The sequence below is a fragment of the Anoplopoma fimbria genome, chromosome 15, assembly GCF_027596085.1.
Source record: "Anoplopoma fimbria isolate UVic2021 breed Golden Eagle Sablefish chromosome 15, Afim_UVic_2022, whole genome shotgun sequence".
NCBI lineage: Eukaryota > Metazoa > Chordata > Actinopteri > Perciformes > Anoplopomatidae > Anoplopoma > Anoplopoma fimbria.
In genome coordinates, this window is record NC_072463.1 from 18818284 (window position 1) to 18839475 (window position 21192).

Genomic DNA, 21192 nt, shown 5'->3' on the forward strand with positions numbered 1-21192 from the left:
AGTCTGTGCAGACCAAAACAGAAGCTAGTTATGTCTCCACCGTTTAGTGTTCTTGTCCTGATAAAATATTTAAGGAGAGGACAAGAATTTACAACACTGGCTGAATGTTACTTTTTAAGATTTGTAACTTTGGACACCTCAAAATGATAAACTTCCTCTTCCTGCTACTATTTATTTTTGGAGAAACTAATGAGATGAGCAACACAATATATAAGACCAGGCTTGCAAATTCCCCCAATAGTCAAGGGGGAAACTGGACATGGGAATGGAAAATACAGGAATTTATGGGAATTAAAGGGTAATACAACGTCACCTTCCTAAAATAATAAAAGTCATTTTTTGACAAAATCATCTCCTCATGATGCTGGCCACCTCTGGTAAAATCGCCTACATCCTCAGTTGAACAGATCATGCGATTCTACCCGTGTAGTATAAGTGTGACTTAGGCCGTTTTAATTTGTGTTTTCTGAAAAACCTGAAAAAATGACCTGGGCCATTATTTTAGGAAGGTGACGACAAAAATGATTTGATTAAATTGTCAATAACATACAGAAAACACATGCTCATACAAATTTGACCTCTTCATTTAACCCAGTTAAGCATTTAGGAGCAGTGGTCTGCTATAAAGCTCCCGGGGAGCATCCACATAGTGGGAGCTGGGGATCAAACCCCCAACCTCGTGGTTAAAGGATGTCCTGCTCTACCCAGTGAGCCAAAGCTGCCATAATGTGGAATAAAATGGAAATATATGGGTCATATATACATATATAAAATAATAACAAGGACGTTGACTGGACCAAGAAAGTGAAATGTATCTGTTGCCAGTTAAACTTCCCTTGGATATTTCACAGAAAAATTACCAGAAACTTTCTGGATCCTTTGCAAACATAAACAGGCCATTTTCCATATGGCTTGTCTCTGTCAACATAAAAGGTGAGAAGGACAGGAAAAGGACACTTTAGAGAGGCACAGTCATTCTAGTTGACGTCATACAGCAGGATGAGGCCTTGTAACGCCGACTGTCTTTGCATCACCTTCCAGCAGAGCATCAGGCCATCTACCCCAAAGCAAACATCCAAGTGTTCAAACACCTGATTTACTACCACTGGCACACCCGTGGCACGAATCACAACAGTAGGGGAAACATCTGCCCAGAGCACAATATACTTAAGTCTTCAATCCACAGCAGATGTCCTTTATGTTATTACATTTTTTATCATCGCACAGGAGATTTTTCATCTGTTTTTTTTTTTGCAGAGTAAGTGTTTTTACACCAAACGTTGCTCATTTAGAAATTAGCTCGACTTCAGATTGCCATTCTTGCTGCCTTCCAACAAAGCCACTCGTACTACATGTGCCGTCCTAATTAAAATACACACCGACCGGAATCAGTTTAGCAGATTTCCCTCATGCCTGTTTCAATGCAACGCAATTACTGTGATGTCGCTTGTCTGTTTTAAAACTACAAGCCGCACCAATCAACTTCCACATCAGTCGCCCATGTCACGTGCAACCTGGTCTCCAGAGAATCCACATGCGTAGCGTTATTTATCATAGGCCTTCAAGAGAACCATACTCCCTTACTTCAGCGTAAAATCTAAATAATTAAAGCACAGAAAAGGTGCCATTTAGGAGTACATGTAGCCATACAATTACAAGCTGTGACTTAAACCAAGAGCCTGTTCAACACAAACATAACTTGCTTAAATCTTTTACACTGCAGCCAGAAAAGTCTCCTGAGCCTTCCATACCAATCCTTGTTTTCCTCAGCTGGGCCCCAGCTGGTGCCTCGTTCTGTGGTCAGGTTTTGGCTGACCCATATCCCCCAGCTATGGTCCTTGCCAGCCCACAGTGAGGACAGTATGTTCACAATGCAGAGACAGAATAATCAGCCTCCTACCTGACACCATGACGCCAGACAAAAGGTACATGCTTGTCTTGCCTGTGGAGACTAAACTTTCAGTTAAGAAGTTCTGGTTTGGCAGCAGCACTGCAGCGAATCACTTCCTGACAGAGTGAAGACTTTTTTAATACATTATAGTACTCAGATCCTGATGGGCAGAAACAGGTGTTTATGTGTAAGCATATATGTGCTTGTGTGTAAATACATTTTCCTGTGTACTCTGCCCTGTGAGCAGTGAAAGGTATTTGTGACAGATTACAACAACAACAACCAGTTTTGGAAGGCTCTGAGCTCTTCCTGCCAGCTCCACTGACGCACAGCACCCACCAGTAGTAGCATGGGCGGCCATACGGACGCAGCAGTGCACGGCATGTGTCAGCTAGCTGGACATTCTCCGTCACTGAGGTGGCCTCGGTCACATGGGTGTCAGGAAGATGACGATGCCAGCTCATCATTCATAGTCACAAGACTCTTTAAACAACTGTCACTTTCTTGAATGATCTAACTGGGATATTAAGGTCATGACAAGTCTGCATGGTCACTGGGGCGAGGCCACACAAAGCACACTAAGAGGAAAACAAGCTCATGAAGGAATGTGACACTCCAGGTCTAAACCCTTCCTGAGATTAATGACAGCTACTGTGATACGGTCACTGCAAAAAAACTCTTCAATCACACTTTTCGCGGGTGGATGTAAATAAAATGAAAATGTTTGTGAGGCTTTTGTCATCTCTTACTACACTGACACATCTTTCACAAAGACTGACTAAGAGATGCGACGCCACGCCAACTCCACATCTGCGATGCACATCCTTAATGCTCTTTCTAGACAGGAGGACACTGCAACTTCCTCGTCTGTGACCACAAACCTAGTCACATGACAACAGTGGAAGCAGCCATATCCGGTTGTCTGTGTGTGTTTGTGTTTCCACCACCTTGCAGCGCAACGGCTCGCACACAGTCTGCACTCAGAGTATAAACAACAAAGATGACCCTTGTCAGCTTCCTATTTACACCCATTTCCCCTTCTACTTTTGTTCAGTTCTACTTTCCACACTGGCCTTTTCTTAAGCACCGACATGATGAGAAAGTGACACTGACAGCTGTTAGGAGAGTAAATGTGGAAACAGCATTATATTATATTAAAACTGTAATACAAACCAGCAAATAAATCGATCCGTATCCCTGCTTTCAATATTTTATAAGACTTAACTTCAATGCTTCGCAGAGTAGACCCCAAATACATCCTGTGTACAGTGAGACACACAGTGCAGGCTGCTGACAAAAGACAATGGTACTCATAACACTGGAGAGCCTTCTGCTTTTAAGTCAGTTCATCATCACTTATGTGAACTAAACCCTTTTGATGTCAACAAGTTCTTCAAAACAGGAAACTAGCCAACAGACAGACTGACCACAACATAGATAAGATAAAACCTCTATCGAGCGTTTGTTCTCACTGTAACTGCCGAGATACACAAGACACACTTTGCTGCGAGGACGTCAACTAACGATCTGCGTCCCAGAATCAAAGATTTTCTAATAAAAGTCAAGTGTGACAGCAGACATGTGGCTGAACTCAATCAAATTAGGGGAAAGATTTGACACCAGATGAGAGATGAGAGAACTAGAGGGGATGAAAAAGCTACGCAGTGTGCAAAGAGTTGAGTGGAGTGGTAGTGAGACAGATCACTACATATGTTCCCCACATATGCAGGACTATGAGCGGGGGTGTGAGCTCAAGTGAAGTGTGTATGAGCCATGCGTACTGTGTGTGTGATGTGTGTGTGTGTGATGTGTGTGTGTGTGTGTGTGCATGGGAGGAGCTGTCAGGGCCTGATAGAGTGTCTTTACATGACAAGCAGCTGCTGAGGTCTGGGATGCGCGCTGGGCAAAGTGGAAAATAATGAACGGAGAACCGCTGCCAAACACAACAGAATTCATCTTTATTTGCCAACTGCTGCATGGCCCTGTGTGTGGACAGCTCCAGCCTGTCACCGCCACGCCCTTTATAACCCACACACACACACGCATTCAAGGTAGGGCCACAGCTGTATATATGGTGGAGCATCATCTTGTTTGCTTATGAACATGTGTAACAATGTTTGTAAATGCGTATAAGTTTGTGATCTGAAAAAGCACCCCAACAGACTTTAACTTAAAACAAGGTAAACCTTTATCAACGAGATCTCTTCAACATCTTTAAAAGTTATTTGAAGTGAATCATTCTATTACAGATGCTGAAATGATCAAAAGACTGTGTGCAACTTTACAAATCTAAAAGGTTTCACCTGAGTCCTCACGGACCCACGGGGGATTCAAATTTAAATTCAACCTTTCTTGTGGCTCCGACGCCATTTGCGATTCAACTTTGGCTTAAGAGGCCTTAACAGTAAGGGATGGCCAGGCAGACTCATTGAGCGGTCGATAAACAAAAGAAAAATATGTGGAAGGCTTTAGACAGAAGGGGGAGAGAGAGAGAGAGAAGTGACAGAGGTTAGTGAGGAGCGTCCTGTTCTGTCCGTCTCTAAGTGACAACGACAGGAATGTTGAGGTCCCAGCTGCTGTGGCTTGTTGGCTTTTAATAAGACACATCATGCAGCATTCATCGTGCGGCCCCCAAAAAGGAGAGGCCACAGTATCTTTACAATGTGTCCAAACTAACAACTCTGTTGCACGTCATCCCTTTCTCTCTGCCTGTTCTATCCTGTTTCTTTCTACTTCAAAGGATTTTATTAAAAATTCAGGAACTATAATTTAAATAACAGAGGCCCACCTTAATAATTTGCCACGAGATAAACTATGCACACACACGACATGTGGTTGAATGTAAGCACTCACACACACAGTGAGAGGAACCAAGGGAGGGTCAGACAAAATGTGCCTCTCAGTGCCCACACCCAGTGGTTGGACTTCCTGAGGGGGCTGCTGTTGGGTTTTGTCCCCGTCTGGCCATTCATGGCCTGGGGATGGAAGGGAGGGAGCCAGTGGTAACTGCATGAACTGTGCATGTGTATGTGTTTGAGTGGTGAGAATCGGATGAGAAGGGGGGGTAGGCGGAGGTTGAGGATTAGGGAATTAGAACTCCAAAGCGAGGGAGGAGGAGGGAGCGGGCTGCGCCTTTTGTTGGTTTTTCCTCAGCCGCCCCCGCCATCCCTTCGGCCCTTTTCTGCCGGGTCCTGCCTGTAGGCTGCAGCTGCGGCCTGCCACCCTGTGCCCTGCATCTCAATGAGCCACGGGCCGCCCGCTCCAGAGGAGAGGGGGCTCCCTGATGCAGGGGTCACCACTGAGCCCCAGCAACCACAAACTCCGCCCCACACCATCCGCTGCTCTGAACCGCAGAGCTCTGGGCTGGGGTTCTCGTGCTGCCCGGACACCCATCTACCCATTAGCCTCTCTCACTGTGACCATATAAGGCAGCACCAGGCTCATATGCCATCCTAAACTGTCCAGGAGTTTGGGCTCCTACATTTGTTGCCCTTCTCTTTGTGTCTTCCTGACATCCCCCTCCTCTCCAAACCTCTTTTGTTGGCCCCCTCGCTCTCCCATGCAGCTGGATGGGGGACTCCATTGCCAGGGCTTTGGCAGCAGCATCAACAGGTTGCGGGGAAGGGCCACCCTGGCCTCCAATGTAGCCCTCTCTGTCTCGTCTCCTTATCCCTCTCTCTTTCTCTCTGTCACTGCGGTTGCCGCTGCTACCCCAACAGGAAAAAAAAAAAAAAAAAAAAAAAAGCACGGGGGGTTGGGGGTTGTGCGATGGAGGCTGCCCCTCTTTCTCACGCTCGTAAGAAAGCCCTCACTTCTTCTCCTTGGTGAGTGACACCTGCTGATTACCATAGAGACACTGTGGGAAGTTCCCCCCTGCCACACTGGGGCTGAGATTTGCCCCCTCTCCCTGGGTAAACAAGCAGTCCATGGATTAGTTAACTGGGTTACTGCATGGCAAACAAATAAACACACATTATTTAGAGCAAATTAGTGCCAATGAACTCTCAATGACCAGTGTAAGATCAAATACCTTCCAACTACCAAGGAGTTACTCCAGAGGAACCATTTTTTTCTGGAGACAGATGTGGAAAATTGTCAAGAACAACTTGATTTTAAAAGTATGATTAACCTTTCTGTAAGGCCTCTGAATAACTTTTTTAAAAATAGGTTCAGAGTAACACAGTTAGCTGATGTGGAGGATGTGGGGTCATTTCATTCATACAGTCAACTCTTAGTCTGCAGACAGCTGAGCATCCCCTTTATCGCTCATCTCCCCTACCCTCCCTAGACTGGAGAGAGATGCCAGTCATGTGATTGATGCTGGAGACTGGGAGCTTTTCGCTGGTCCATAGCCGCTTCCGCCATGGGTCTGAGTTGTCAGCAGGGTCATTATCCTAGCAACAGGATGGTGGAGCTGTGGGTGAGGAGTGTGCGCTGGAAGTGGGAGGACCAAGAGGGGGTGAGCTGGTGGGGGCGGACAGAGGCACAGAGAAAAAAGAGGGGACTTCAAAAGAGACAAGGGGAAGAGGAAGAATGTGGGATTAAATAAGGAAGAGAACAAGAGGCAGGACAGATAGGGAGGAAAGCGAGGAAACAACAGAGACAAAAAGGGGAAGAGAGCAGCAGAGACAGAGTGCTCTGCCGAACACCACAGTTGTGTCGAGCAGGCGGACTCTGCACAGCAAAGTAAGCACACAGCGGGCTTGCCGTGAGGGGAGGCGAGTGTTGGAGGTGCCACCTCCCTCAGCCTCCTGGTCCCCCCACCATGCCAGCCAGCCTGTCTGCAGACAGCTGCACCCCAGTAATTTACTTCTCTCCACCACATTTAGCAGGAAGACTGCTTCCCATTACCCTGAGCAGGGGGTCCACGCTGAGGGCCAGACACCCGGCCAGCGCGCTGGCTTCCCGGTGTGACACCCTCTGCTGCTGGACCCCGCCTTCAGGGGCTCCGATCTACACAGGCCTGGCACTTCAGCTGGTGATCAATTTGGCAGTGTCTGGATATCTAATCACCAAAAATGTAGTTATTTAAAGTTACACATGCTACGTTTTAGTCAAACTACTAAATTGCCCATATTCCCAGAATTATATCCCCCAGTTTACATGCACAAAAATCCCCATTAACTCTCCTTTAGCATCCATGATTTGTTTTCACACACATTGCCTTTTCATGATTGATTACTGGTTATAATTAATATTGGATAAATCCTTAACATGCCATTACCTGATCCCTTTCAAATTATTTTAAATCAGCTCTGATGTTAACGTGCCACACGTTGATCAGTGTTTACTGGTTAACTAGATGAAAATAATATTAAATATCTTCTTCTTTAATTCTATATCTTTTAATAAAAACTTGTTAGTGTTTTAAAGTGAGAATTGCTGTATACATGAGGAAAATAATTGCAGAGGTGTACTCAGCAAATTGCTGATGAAACTGGCTGAATGGAGTTTCATAAGTTGTATTATTTGACTTTTGGATACTTGCACATCAGTTATTTAATGTTTAGTGGCCATCAATCAGTTAAAACTGTGCAGCAGACAGAATCCTTTTTAAACTATATAAATAATCCAATCACATTACTAAAATAAGTTAACTTCATCACCATGACAAATTATCCACAAGCTTCAAGATAAACATGTTGGGATCCACTTAAAAAAGACTTAGTAACTTTATGTGCACTTGAGACTTGTTTGTTGTGTAAAAGCCTCACATAATAGGCGTATATTTGCAAACTGGAGGAGGCATCGCTCCAGTTCTGTACTTAAGGTGTCTGTTTGTGTGTGTGCTGCGGCAGTGTGTGGCCCATGACAGCCATAATGAGGGGATGTGTAGGAGCGGCAGAGCTGGCAGCCAGTCAGCATTGCAGCATCATGAGACATTCTTAATCAGGTGGGCCCACTCCTTTGAAGAGTGCAGGGAACACCACATTCCCTAACTGAGATCATAAATACAGAGAGAAAATAAATGTAAAAAAAAACCAAAAAAAAAAAAAAAACCTGGCTGAATTATTAGACGCCTGTTCACCAGATGAGTCAGGCACAGATATGCAAAAGATGAAAAATATCGTTTCATCTTCACTTACTTCTGTGTCTGGTGTTTGACAAAACACATGCATGCTTTTCTCCTCTCTCTCTCTCTCTCTCTCCCCCTTCTCATTCCGACTCTGCGTCTCATGCAATTTCCTGGACCACCAACAAGGTCTCGCTTGGAGGAGCAGCTCATGGCCGTCCTTCAGCCGCATGACCAGCAAAGGAGCCAATCAGCTGATGAGCTCCAAACCGCGAGAGGGTCTCTGTGGCATGTCGCACACAACATCTATCGGCTCTCCTGAGGCCGACTGGGTCACTGAGCAATGTTCTGGGAACATCACAAAGACGCTGCTCAACTTCTGTCCCACACGCTCTCTTTATGTTTCCCTCGCTATCTCTACTGGTGTGCCCTCTGCCTTCCCTCCCTCTCTCACCCGCACCCCTCCTCTCATGAGCCGGAGCCAGCTGAGCGTGATACCCAAATCCAACAGTTGTTGCGGCCTTCGTTAGCCTAACGAAGGGGCCGACTCTTTATACTTGTCAGGGAGCAAATGAGTCAAACAAACAAGAGCCAGGGAAGAGGGGAGGACAAGCGAGCGCTGTTCTGTTTAGCTTGACTGGGTTCTTGGCCACAGCACTTCCCTGGAAACTAGGGAACCCACAATCTGCCTCTTTGATGTCTGATGATGCTCTGGCTTTGATGGAAACTTTGGAAAAACACACTTGCAAAAATAAATAACATGCTGCTCGGTCTCTGTGGCCACTAGAGGCCGTAGGCACATTCAAAGTGTGTGGGTGCGCTCCGTGAAGGATCTAAAAGGCAAGTACCATTTGGGGACGCATAACAACTGGTTATGATAGTAACAAAGTTACAGTGTTTTAGCAAGCCTGTACTTGTGATGCGGTCTGTGCATAAGGGCACTGGGTAATGTCCTGCTGGCTGTTTAACTTTTGAATAAATATGCTTCACACTGTCCATACACTCACACATTTGCATATGCATGTCCAGACGTACGTACGCGTTACTCCCGTCCTACTCGGCTGCTTTGTCTTGCATTCCTAAACTGTCTTTCCAAAACAGACAGCCGAGATAACAGACACAACAACAACACATCCCAGGCAGCGTCCACAATCCAGACACATTACTGCAGCACAAGGCTTAGGGAGAAAGTCTGAAGGTGTGTCCTTCATAATGAGATCATTTCACTGTGCGCAGCCTGTCTGGAACAAATGTGCAGAGCACCTCAAGGCTGAGAATCCGCAGCTCTAATGACAGATTAGCTCTACTGGGAGGGTTTACATCGTGCTAAGGCACAATGCGTGCTCTACTTTCATTCAGGAGCCTCCACAGAGTTTACACGTGCATGCTGAACATGAGTAATCGGAGTGAGTGACACGGATGTGTTCAGATGATGTGCTCGAGCTGCTGTGGTCTGTACATGTGACTGACCCACCATGAAATCCATTCATCACGTAGCACCATTAAATGGGCATTACTGGAGGAACAGGAAAGATTTTAACTGTACCTCCTTTTGCCGAGTCTAATTTGAATGTAGTTCGGTGCTAGATGGTATCCATGGAACACACACACAAATGTTGATGGAAATATCGAGGGCTATCTTTTGTAAAACACTAAATTAGTGTTTTGAGTGCACACATGGGTGTAATGAGCATGCTCAACACACTTGAAAGCGGTATAAGCCATTTATTATTACGCCCACATGGAGATGTGAGTCACTTGGGTGGCGCCACCACACAATAAAGTTACACTCAAGGTGCAACTTGGGATGATGGTGGTTGAGCGGGGGCTTCCCGGCCGAGGTGATGGACGGCGAGACAGGACTACGGCAGGTTCACCTTCTGTGCAGTGGCTCGCGGGGCAAAGACAGCGTGACAGTGACGCGACACTAAAAGCCTTCCTGTCAAGGAGGCAGGTGGACGCTCTCCAATCAAAACACAGAGGCTCTGGGTGACATTTCACAGGGCACAGCTGCTGGGCTGTGACAGCATGCCAACTCACTATTCCTGAAGGGTTGTTTGTTTAGTGTGTGTGTGTGTGTGTGTGTGTGTGTGTGTGTGTGTGTGTGTGTGTGTGTGTGTGTGTGTGTGTGTGTGTGTGTGTGTGTGTGTGTGTGTGTAAGAAGTCGAAGGGTGTCACGGCTGTAACTATGTGTGTGTCTCCTGCCACACGTTATTCTACTGGTCACTATTTAACTGCTTTTACAGTTACATTTTACACTGGCTCTCTATCAATATTCCATCCTTGTCAGAACTGCTAAATGTATGAAAGAATTGACCTCTGCCAGTTTTGTGGCACAAATAATATACAGAGAGAGAAACAAACACCAGGAAATAACTGAGTATACAAATTTTACAGAATGAATGATACTTCAGCCCAAACTTTTGGCTTTCGTCCAAAAACGCAGTTTGACCCTGAAGCCTCCGACACATGTCAGAAAGCTACGTAATTACATCTAAATTTTGCGTTGTCGATTTCTATGAGGATTTGTAGGAAATCTTTTTTTTTTGTGGCTTGGATGAAACTATATTCTTGTAATCTTCTTCTTTACTACTCAACAGCACATCTGCAAATGGAACACTAATAGCATCCAACATTTTATCCTTTCACTCACTGGAAGGACCAGGGTGTGTCTGCTTGAGACCAACTGAGCCGAACCAGGCCGACTCTTTCCTAAAACAGCAGCCTGTTATGCTCTTAGCCCCAGCCTTGAGGAGGGGGGAGCGTGGGCTAGAGCACTACAGCGGCACACTGTCGTCGTCCCCCCCCCCCCCCCAAGAGTCCCAGGAACTCTCCTAGTGACCTGCTCCCATCACCTTATCCCCCGAGTCAGAGTCTTTCCTCTTTTCCAGTAAAAGCCTGGTTCCTTGGCACTGGGCCTTGGAGCCTTCAGTGGTTTTGGAGAAGTTCCTTATCCTATTTTGCCCCTGGTGGTGTAGGCAGTGGTGGAGTGGGCTCCGTGAGGCAGCTGCAGTTTGAAGGCAGAGTTAGTATGCACACATAAAGCTGCTCAAAGCCAGCAGGTATGTGAGGAATGCTTCTTCGTCCAAACAACAGGACTCACGCCCGACACAGAGCCATGCCACGCCACACAGCACTGTCAGAGGAGCTAAATGGGGCCCACCAGGGACTCTGCAACTGGATGGCTCTTTACATTAGATCTTGCGTAAATCCTGTTTAAATACTGTTAGCTGGTGATCAGTCACCCTGCACATATGTCATTCAGTTCAGGCATTTCTGCAGCATTGAGAAAATAAATCTGTTGATAGTGCACCATAGTAAACTCTTGCTAATCCAAGTACCTCAGGAATGAAAGTAATGTGGATTTGGGAAATACTTGAACCATTAGAGACATAAAAACTGCCATGTGCATGTATTCATGAAACAAAGTACTTCTTTTGCAGTTAACATGTGTATCCATGCATCAACAAGGGACTTTGAAATATTTGCTAACATATTTTAGGGTTTCTAGTACATAAGGTAATGATAACTGCAGTATACTACATGTTAATTGAACTGTAAAAAAAATCTGTGCAGTTGCATTTAATACAATCTGAATAATAAAAAAAAAACTCTTTACAAATAAAACTAAACTTTATAGTACAAACTTTATCTTTGCATTTACCTCTTTTATGCAGCCATCCCTCCTTGACAATCACCACATTGGTCATGTTGGTGGGCAGGGTGGAGGATCCAGGTTTCCCGCAGGGAGAGACACAGCTTTGTTTCCCAAGTTTCCTTCACTCAGCTCTGTGCAAGAGCCAGGAGACGAGGTCCCGGGGTTTACTGCTGCCCTTCTCAATGGTGGTTACCTATTAGTTGAAGAAAAGTAAAAATTAGCTCCATATTGAGGTGAAAGATTTTTTTCCACTTGTCTGAATATTAACCCTCAGGTCAACATAGTATAGGAGAAGCCGTGGAACCGAGGGGACCTTCGTGTTTTATGGCCCAGTTAGTGGAGGATGTGCTTAAACCACAGTGTCCCTTTCACATGTGGAAGCTGCAACATTGCAAGGTTCAAATATCTGTGTGTGGCTGTGGGTTTTTGCGTTCACTTAGAAGTATATCCCATATTGGAAAATTCCATGCTGTTCACACACAACCATTCCTGGTGTTTCTTTTCTACTCACTACCAGAATAGCAAGGAATTAGAAAATAATGCCATAAATAAAATTCTGAAATAATGCTTAATGCTTAAGTGCAATTGCAGTTGCACGGGGTGATTGGTGTTTTCAGTTTAGCCTACAGTTATGTTTTCAATCCTTTATAATCATGTGTCCATGATGATTTTGTAACGTACTTCATTTTAATAACCTTACTTAGGGCTCTTGTTAAGTGGTTTGGTGAGTATCTTGTTTTAGTTTGAGCTGAGTATACTGTAGGAGGAATTTCTGAGGGGGATAGCAGGGATTATTATCCCACTTACTAAACCCATATTACTTGATATGTACTCATTTACATAATTTGTAAATAATCAAAATTTAATTTAATTTCCTTCTCCATTAGAAATAAATAAATGTGAACTCAATTGTAGATTTGCTGTATCGCAGTGAGTATGCTTAATTAAAAAAAGAAATTAAAATCAGGAGACCCCTTTATGTTTGTGGCATTATCCAACCATATTTATTTGTTTAAAAACACCAAAAATATAGTTGAGATTCAAATATCATATTACTGCGTTAATCATCATGTGATATAAGAAAATGTTCTAAAACAGCTACGAAAAATTATACTTTGAGATTAGATGTTAAATGTAAAATAAATTGCGTTGACTTTCATCAACTGATCAATATATTCAGTGGCTACTTTTGCATGACAACTAGGCACATTAATCTGCTAATGAAGTTCATGTGATGTGATCTAAAGCTCCGGAACATCTACTAAATGGGCCTTGAGTTGAGGTTGTGAGGTGAAGGCACACCATATCTGAGTGTTGCTGTTGTTTTCACACCTAACCAGTTGTGGAAGCATACCAGAAATGTTACTAGGTCCCGGCAAGACAAACTGCAAGGCTGATGTTTACAACAGGGCAGCAGCAAAAGAATGATCAATTACCATGCTTGTTCAGACAAATTACATATACTGCACCAGGCAATCTCTGATCATCAACTAAAATCAATTTGCCTGCTGCTGCTCAGTCAGAGAAAGGCCATCAAAAGAGAGCTCTGTTTGAGTGGCCTCATCCAGTTTACTGGTGGGGACAACAACAGGAAGTGGAAGTGACTATTGACAGACTTTGAGTCATATCAGTACAGCCCCAGGCTCGAATACATCTGAATGTGCGATCAACACGCCTTTTTACTGCCATTCTGCTCGCCTCCATCAATGAGCAAAAGCGAGTTTGTGAAAGCCAAGTTTATTTTTACTCAGTGTTTTTGTTTATTGCACCGGGGTTGTGGTGCTTGTGTCACACAGACGATGTTGGGAGGATCTTGGAGAGGGCTTTGAAAAAGCACAGAGTGCTATTCAAACTAGGGATCACACAAACCGTTGGATCTCTCCGGCATCTCAGTGTGTACTCTGTGACACAGGCACGCACACATTATATACACATCGGGATACATCACACAAACAAACTTGAGCGCACACACCACAGCCAAAAAAGCAAAACATGCACAAGACCGGCTCTGGAGCCACAACAGAGCGCTGCTGTTTTAATGGGAGCAACCTGTTGCTACTGCGGCCTGTGTGGAAAAGCTGGGCCGCTGCCAGCGCTGCAGCCAGCAGCCACTGAATGAACCCAGTACCCTGACAGCGGGTCACATGGTCCTCAGGCCTCTGGGCCACCGCCTGCCTGCCTGCCTGCCTGCCTGCCTGCCTGCCTGCCTGCCTGCCTGCCTGCCTGCCTGCCTGCCTGCCTGCCCTGCCTGCCCTGCCTGCCCTGCCTGCCCTGCCTGCCCTGCTGTCAGTGCAGCTTTCAATCATTCATCTTTCTGGCTCTGGCACTAGGGCCATCCCATTCAATGCAAATCAGTCTCACGCAGCAAAGATGCCACACACCGAGCCTGTCACTGGGACACGGAGGACAGTCCCATGTGTTTACGGCAGGAAGCAGAAAATCAGGCCAACATCACCACCACTCTACTTCCTTCATCACAGATCGATAGATACAAATCTGTTTTTGCTTGCTGCTGAAAAACAGCCCCTGAAGCGACACTTGGTGTGAGTTCAAACACCATAATGAAACCAGTACTAGTGTGGTAAACAGTGCCAAGTTCCTCTATCAAGTTCCCTGAAAACACATCTCTAATGATAAGAATAGTGGGTAGGTGAGGCCGAATACCAAACCACAGCGACTGTAATCTTGAAAGCCTAGTAGACTCACTGTTTTAAACAGCAACCCCTTTATGACTCATGTAGAATATGCATTCATTTTCATTCTGCTGAGACAAGCCAAGAACTAAATTAATCATAGATAAAAAATATATTTATTTATTCAAATATATGCCAATAGTAACAAACGTTTTCTGTCCTTTAAAAAAAAAAAGCTGCATTACAAACAGCATAAGACCAAAAAATGTCCTGTTGTATTTATATTCTAGCCAACCAGATGACCTGGCTGTTAATGTGAGCAACCAGCAAACAAGATGAATGAATAAGTAAAGTATGCTAGGCCGTAGTGTTCTCAGTTTGTGACACAGAGTGCCGTCATGTGATGGTGATGGTGGGCCACCATCATTAGAAGCGTATCCTTCTCAGAGATAATACATCTAAACTACTGCAGCGCACAATCAGTTTGCCTGTGTACAAGGGCACAATTTCAGGCAACATTCCCCAGATTCTGCATGCAATTGGTGGCACATTTGCGTCAACGGGGCTGCGAGGGGATTGGGTGGGATGTGACTGGTATTTTCTAAATGGAACAGGGAGAGCCACTGGCTGCATCATTACGCCAGCTTGTTGCGTCTTCCCCAGTCACATGCCAAGTCCCCCTGCATACACACACACTGGACAGACGTAGTCTCATGTCTCATGACTGGTAAAAAAAAAAATCTGACACTAAAGGCGTTACGGTTCAACATTCCCAGGGACAATGTTCTGTTTCCAGACTGTACATACAAGTGACCTCTGGGAGGCAAACAGACAGCAGCATAAATAAAGTTAGGCTGCTCTCAAGTTTGGACAATTAAGCTTTGCATCTTGCATGTCCATGAGAAGTGTGATGCTCGGATGTCTGGCTGACGAAAACCGTATCATTTTGACTTCCATCACATCACTAACCTTATGCTTCACATCACAAACCTTCTTAAGAAAACACCTGTAGTAAACAATTATTTAGTGAAGAAATGCATACCTGTCATCATTGTAGGTGGGATTCTAACAGTGGGGAGAGTAAAGCACCAAAACAACTACCCACATGCATTTTGCAATTATACTGATTACAAGGGAGGAAAACAAGAATATAACTCTAGTATACCTTTCCTTTATGGCGTCCCTGGTGAGCAAAGTGTGGACCATCTAGTCCCAACACAGATGTCCTACTTTGTATACCTGGACGTGAATGCAACGACGTTACACCAGAATGAGAAGGAGTAACTGTACAAACAAGTAAACAAACGCAGCGCCCGTTCATAACAATGAATGAGCGACTCTCTGGTGGACATCATTTGTTTTCATTTGCCTCCTGGGCCATAAAGTACAAACGAAAACAACTTTCTCGTTAGAGGACTGCAGATACTTTGGCCTGAGGGCTGTGCCTCAAAAAGTGGTCATTGTCAAACTAAAATATGAATGGTTAACTGAGGAGAGATCCGCTGTTTGTTTGCAGAAAAAAAAAAGAAACATATATATATACATATATATATATATATATATATGTATATATATATATACACCAGGGCGTTTACACACACATTTGGCTTTACAGCTCAATAACTTCCACGGCGAAGTGAAGTCAGGAAAGTACCTAATTTCTCATTTCAGGTTTGCATTCAGCGATAGAAAGGATATGGGGCCTAGCAGGGCAGCTTGGGTGAGAATAACCGCATCCCATGTAAGTACAATGGGGACCTACCCTGTCTAGCTGTCGACCTCTTGTAGTTAACCATGCGAAAGGAAATGAGGGCATTTACCTGGACAGGAATTCAACAATGTGTCCGTCTCATTATGGGGAGCAGTTTCGGCGGTATATTAAGTTGATAAGTCCTTCAACAATGTGGACAAAAGTGCTCTCATTTACTCCGTTTCTTTGCCTTTCTTCCACTACACCTCCCAAACGCGCTGTCTGCAATGCCTCTGTGGCGGCCCGCTCTCCCGGGTCCTAAAGCCGATCGCTTTAAGGGGTCCCACTCATAGGAGGAGTGTTACAGGCCGTGAGTCGTCCCATTGAAAAAACCCTGCAGTGTGTGGGGGGGGCTTGTGAGGGGCTGCGTGGCCTCGCTGAACTCTGGATTATATGTGATGTTGTTTTCCAAAATAGGGTCCCGGGTCCTACAGAGGCCCCTGTAAGAGTTTTGCAGGGTATATTTAGTACAATGAGGCATATCTGTGTTTCACTTCCTGAAACAATCGCAAGAGATAATGAACAACAATGACTTTGTTACAGCTGTTCATTATTGATTGAATGTTTGTACTTTGCCACCTACTGTACAGTAAGCTGTAGTAGGGCTGCAACTGTTGGTTATTTTTTTTAATTGTTGATTATTTTGCAGATAACTTTGTTGATTAATTGTTTGGCCTTTATAGTATCAGAAAATAATGTAAAATTGAACAAAAAATGCTCATCACTATCTCCAGTGGCCCAAGTTGGCATAGGCTATTTACAGTATGAATAATGTTTTATGAATAATAAAACGTTACTACAATAGAAGACTAAGTAAACAAGCAAATATTTACATCTGAGGAGCTGGAAGCAGTCAATTTTGGCTCATCAATTTCAAAAAAAAAAAATTCATGAGGCTGTAGACAGATGTTTAAAACCCCTAAAAAATATATATTATAACAAAATATAACCAAAAGTCATTCAATCTTGTAGAATTTAATTAAATTATTCAAAAGCGTCAATGTTAAAGTAATATAAGCAGCAAAATTTGCTTAAAATTGTACTGAAACATACAGAGTGCTATGATAAAATACTCTTTATTTAGATAAACAAACAAATACAATTTTTCATCATAAAAAACATGTAAAAATGGGAATTCCCAAAAGGTAAAAAAAATATATCAGCAAAAGAGAGGTGTGTGTACAGTAGCTATAGTGTTGTGAATGCCCCTCTTCCAACTGCATAATGTCATTTGTACTTTTCTGCTTTCAAAGCTTTATTTGTGTGGCTAACCACTTTTTGAGAAAATAGTAAAAATAAAAAAGTAAAACTCAAAGTTATGAATAACACAATGACAATAACAAGTAAAAAATGGAAACATTCTTGACAAAAGCTGGGCTAAAAAGATGACTTCTGAACTTTATTTGAGAAATGACGCTGTTCAGAGCAAAGGTTTTTGTCTTGCAGTTTGACAACACTCACACTGCTGCTCCCACAGAACCTGGCTTTAGTGCTTAAACGCATTTCAGAAATGAAGCTGAAATTATTTTAAAATCAATTAAACAGGTACTGTTGTAAACAGTGTTAGCATGGGTGTGATGCTACTGTCTTTCTGTTGCTTGTTGGCACTCAAGCAGCATGCTTTTGGTAGTTAATTTATGGCTTATTTTTGGAGACACCTGATGGGATAAAATAACAGTGCTAAAGAAAACATTCTTTCACTCTGAGTTGCTGTGAGGTGGAAAGGGCCGTTGACATTTGATGAATCATACTGAATGCAATTTTAAAGCCATCATTTCTTTCAGCATCCCAGCACATTGGCTGTATCCTGGTTGAGATGTGCACAAGTTTTTTTTCTGGAGCTTTCAACTGCATCTCGTGGTTTTTATCAGTGGATGGAGGGAAATGATAGCTAATACTAAGCTTGCAGAGTCATGGCCATGATAAAGGCTTCATCCACTGATAAAGATAAAGTTAAAAAAAAAAAGTGTGTAAGTGTACCTTGAATTGCCTTTGTTTTTGCAAAGTATTATTTCCATCATCAGACTGTACTCGTGCCTAATATTTAAGAATGTCATCAGTTGTGTCAACAAGAGATGCAGTTTCATAAAGTTACATAACTTCAGGACGAGTGTGAAAGATCATGGCACTTTGAAACCTCAAAGGAAAATGTAAAAGCATTAAAAATGTATATGTGAGTTTATATCAGATTATAGCCCTGCCTGTTACAGCACATGTTTTTTTACATAAACAGTCATCTACAGCCACACCAGAGAGGTAGGAGTTAAACCAGTTTGGGACAGGTACAGACAGGCCAGCTCAGTCACACTCAAAATAAGTCTTGGATCCTCTGTATCAAGTGAAGGCCTCATAAGACATAATCTATTATATCTTTAAATTCCCATTTGAATGTTTAGAAAACCTTTCTCTATACCATTTATTATGATATCACAATACCTTTGCTTTATTTTCACTTAAATTTGTGATATTTTTGCAGTCTAAGTTTGCATGAAAAAAAATGTAACATATCTGAATGCCTAACATAGTAACACATCAGCTTTGGCACGAGTGCAATTAACTATAATTGTGTATGATATTAAAATGCAGGACAATGCTTTTAAAAGGTTGCGCAATAACTGATAAAAGATGTCACAAGAACAGGATGGCAGGGAGAGAGGCCAACGTTCCCTCTGTGATGAAAAACTTATTGGCCTCTGCCCTCTGTCTCTCAGCCTCCTCTGTTGTCATTTCCTCTCTTTGTCATTTACACTGTAATGTCTTCCTCACTGCTACTATGTGTCAGCCTTGCCAAGCTGTTCCTGTCATACAAACAGAGCTGAGTGAGGGTATCCCATATTTTCTGCTGCTGGTGCCCTCCTCCTCCTCCTCCTCCTCCTCCTCCTCCTCCTCCTCCTCCTCCTCCTCCTCAGCTGTCTTTGGTCCAGTGATGGAAATGCCTACCCTGTTGTTTTGCAGGTTCAAAGCAAAAGTAGCAAGATCAAAGAGTCAAAGTGAGTTAATAATGTCTTTCCTGTCAGAGACTCATCTGATCTCTCTCCTTGTCAGCTTGCAGTATCTGTTCAGAAAGTATAACAAACAGAACAGAACTTAATGGGCTGTTGAAGGAGAGCAGATAACATGCGGCAGCAACAATTAGACACAGAAGGGCGAGGAGGGCCATAATAGGGAGGAAGTGGTGGGGGTCTGACCATTACGGCATCTCCCGGCAACAGCAGTGCAATGTTGCTGCAACTGTCACATTATTTTCCTAGATGTATTGTCCACCTGTTAGGCAGCTATGCCTACAGTGCCGAAGATTGAAGATGCAAAGATTGAATGCGCAGAGAATTTGTTGCATTGTGTGATGGATTCCCCAGCTTGTTTGCAGAAAACCTTGAAGTCAACTCATATGAAGTCAGTTTTGTTTTATAGCCCAAAATATTGACAACCTGTACAACATGGCTAATATTTAGACCCTCAATAATGATAAGTTTATATATTTTAAATGAATACTTAAAAGATGTAAAAAAAAATATATAAATAAAATACAAAAAAAATCACAATAGACAAATAGATATTCAATTTATTCAACTGGAATAACAGCTGTTGTGATAATTTAAACTATCTTGTTGAAGATCGATTGTCTGTCAGTCATTAAAACCTCATGCTGTGCAGCCAAATATTGTTCAAACTCACAAAACTTCCTTTCACGACATCAGGGATATTTCCAATTGTTTAAATGGTGCAGCTGTAAAAAAAAAAAAAAAAAAAAAAAAAAAAAAAGTGCATCACAATGCAGTCAGACAGTGTAGACTATTATGACTTAGCGGATAATAACAATGGGTGAGTTGTATGTTGACCTGTTTTAAGATTATTTTTCAATGCATAAGGATGAATTAGAAGCATCCTCAGACGCACGTCTAAAACACAACTCAAGCCCACCCCTATGGTGAGACTCTGGTCCAGTGGGGAGTGGATGTGGCTCAACTGTGGCTGGATGGCTGGCTGGTTGGCCGGTCAGGCTACACTGGAATGCGGGGTCTTTTGTTTGTCTGAGAGAGGAGTGGGTCAGGGGGAGAATGCCATTGATGATTGCAGAGAGGAAGAATGAACCTCCAGGAAGTGTTCTCTCCCCCCCCCCCCCCTGCTCCCCCCACTCTCATTCTCTCTCCCTCTCCGTCTCCCTGTCTTTATCTTTTTTTTCTGTGTGTGAGAACCTTCACCGTGCCGAGCCTCTCTCTCTGAGGCCACGGTCCCCGGGTACAACCACTGCTTTGTCTTGCCTTGTGAACACATACCCCTCCTCTACTGGGGTGCCTACGTTTGCCAGGGAAACACAGGGCCACTGCTCCTATTCTTATCCACATCGCTGCTCCTGCATGGATGGGGTGAGAGTGTGTGTGTGTGTGTGTGTGTGTGTGTGTGTGTGTGTGTGTGTGTGTGTGTGTGTGTGTGTGTGTGTGTGTGTGTGTGTGTGTGTGTGTGTGTGTGTGTGTGTGTGTGTGTGTGTGTGTGTGTGAGTGCTGAATGGCAAATTGTTTTTCATTTGGCACACTCATCTGATGCTTCAGTATAAACATTTATCTTACTGGTGTTTTGTCAAAACTAAGGAAGTTATTCATCATTTTGTTTTCTGCGCAACAGCAAATTATGCTTTTTGACCAAATAAAGAGAGGTTTTATTTAGAGAGCATTGACACATGTCCCATTTATGATCATCTGGACACGACCAGAGTGCAGATATCCACCCTCTGTAAAAGTAACAGCCAAACTAAAAATGGAATAAAGCGGTAACTGGATAAGAATCCAGCCGGTGGCCCCTTCCGACCAGTGGCTGCCGCCTCCCATCACATTGCTCATTCCCCTCTGTGTCAGAAGGCTGTGCAAGGAGCTGCAAATGGCCCTTTCAAAACACACGGCAGCTGGAACACAGGGCAAAGGTGACCAAAGCAGTTGGGGGAGCACAGCGAGGGACAGGAGAGGGAGGGGGGGGCACGAGATGAGCAGCTGCAACCTCGAGCCCCTGTGTCTTCACTGTGCCACCATCTCTAGCTTTAACAATTACAGAACAGACTATGGAGACTGTGTCTTTTTGATGGTGCCCGAAAACTCAAAACAAACGTGTTACTTTTTTTTTTATATATATATACGTGGTCCACATAAATCAGCATCAACAGCAGACAATTAAGGCTAAATAAGTCACAGCCAGGACTATGGTGTGGTCTCAGAAAACAAAGGCGCTGGATGATGTGGTGCCAGGGAATTCCAC

The 21192-nt window shown here is 43.8% G+C and overlaps 1 protein-coding gene across 1 annotated transcript in view; it reads right to left on the reverse strand.

Moving 5' to 3' along the window:
• Positions 1–16236, reverse strand: part of akt1 (v-akt murine thymoma viral oncogene homolog 1) — a 30705-nt gene extending 14469 nt beyond the window's left edge. Inside the window, exons 1-2 of the mRNA XM_054614207.1 lie at positions 16016–16236; positions 11569–11755 (exon numbers count right to left, since the gene is read on the reverse strand). Of these exons, the coding sequence (XP_054470182.1) occupies positions 11569–11614 (46 nt within the window). The 5' untranslated portion in view covers positions 11615–11755; positions 16016–16236. The remainder of the gene's footprint in view (positions 1–11568; positions 11756–16015) is intronic.
• Between the last annotated feature and the right edge of the window lie 4956 nt (positions 16237–21192).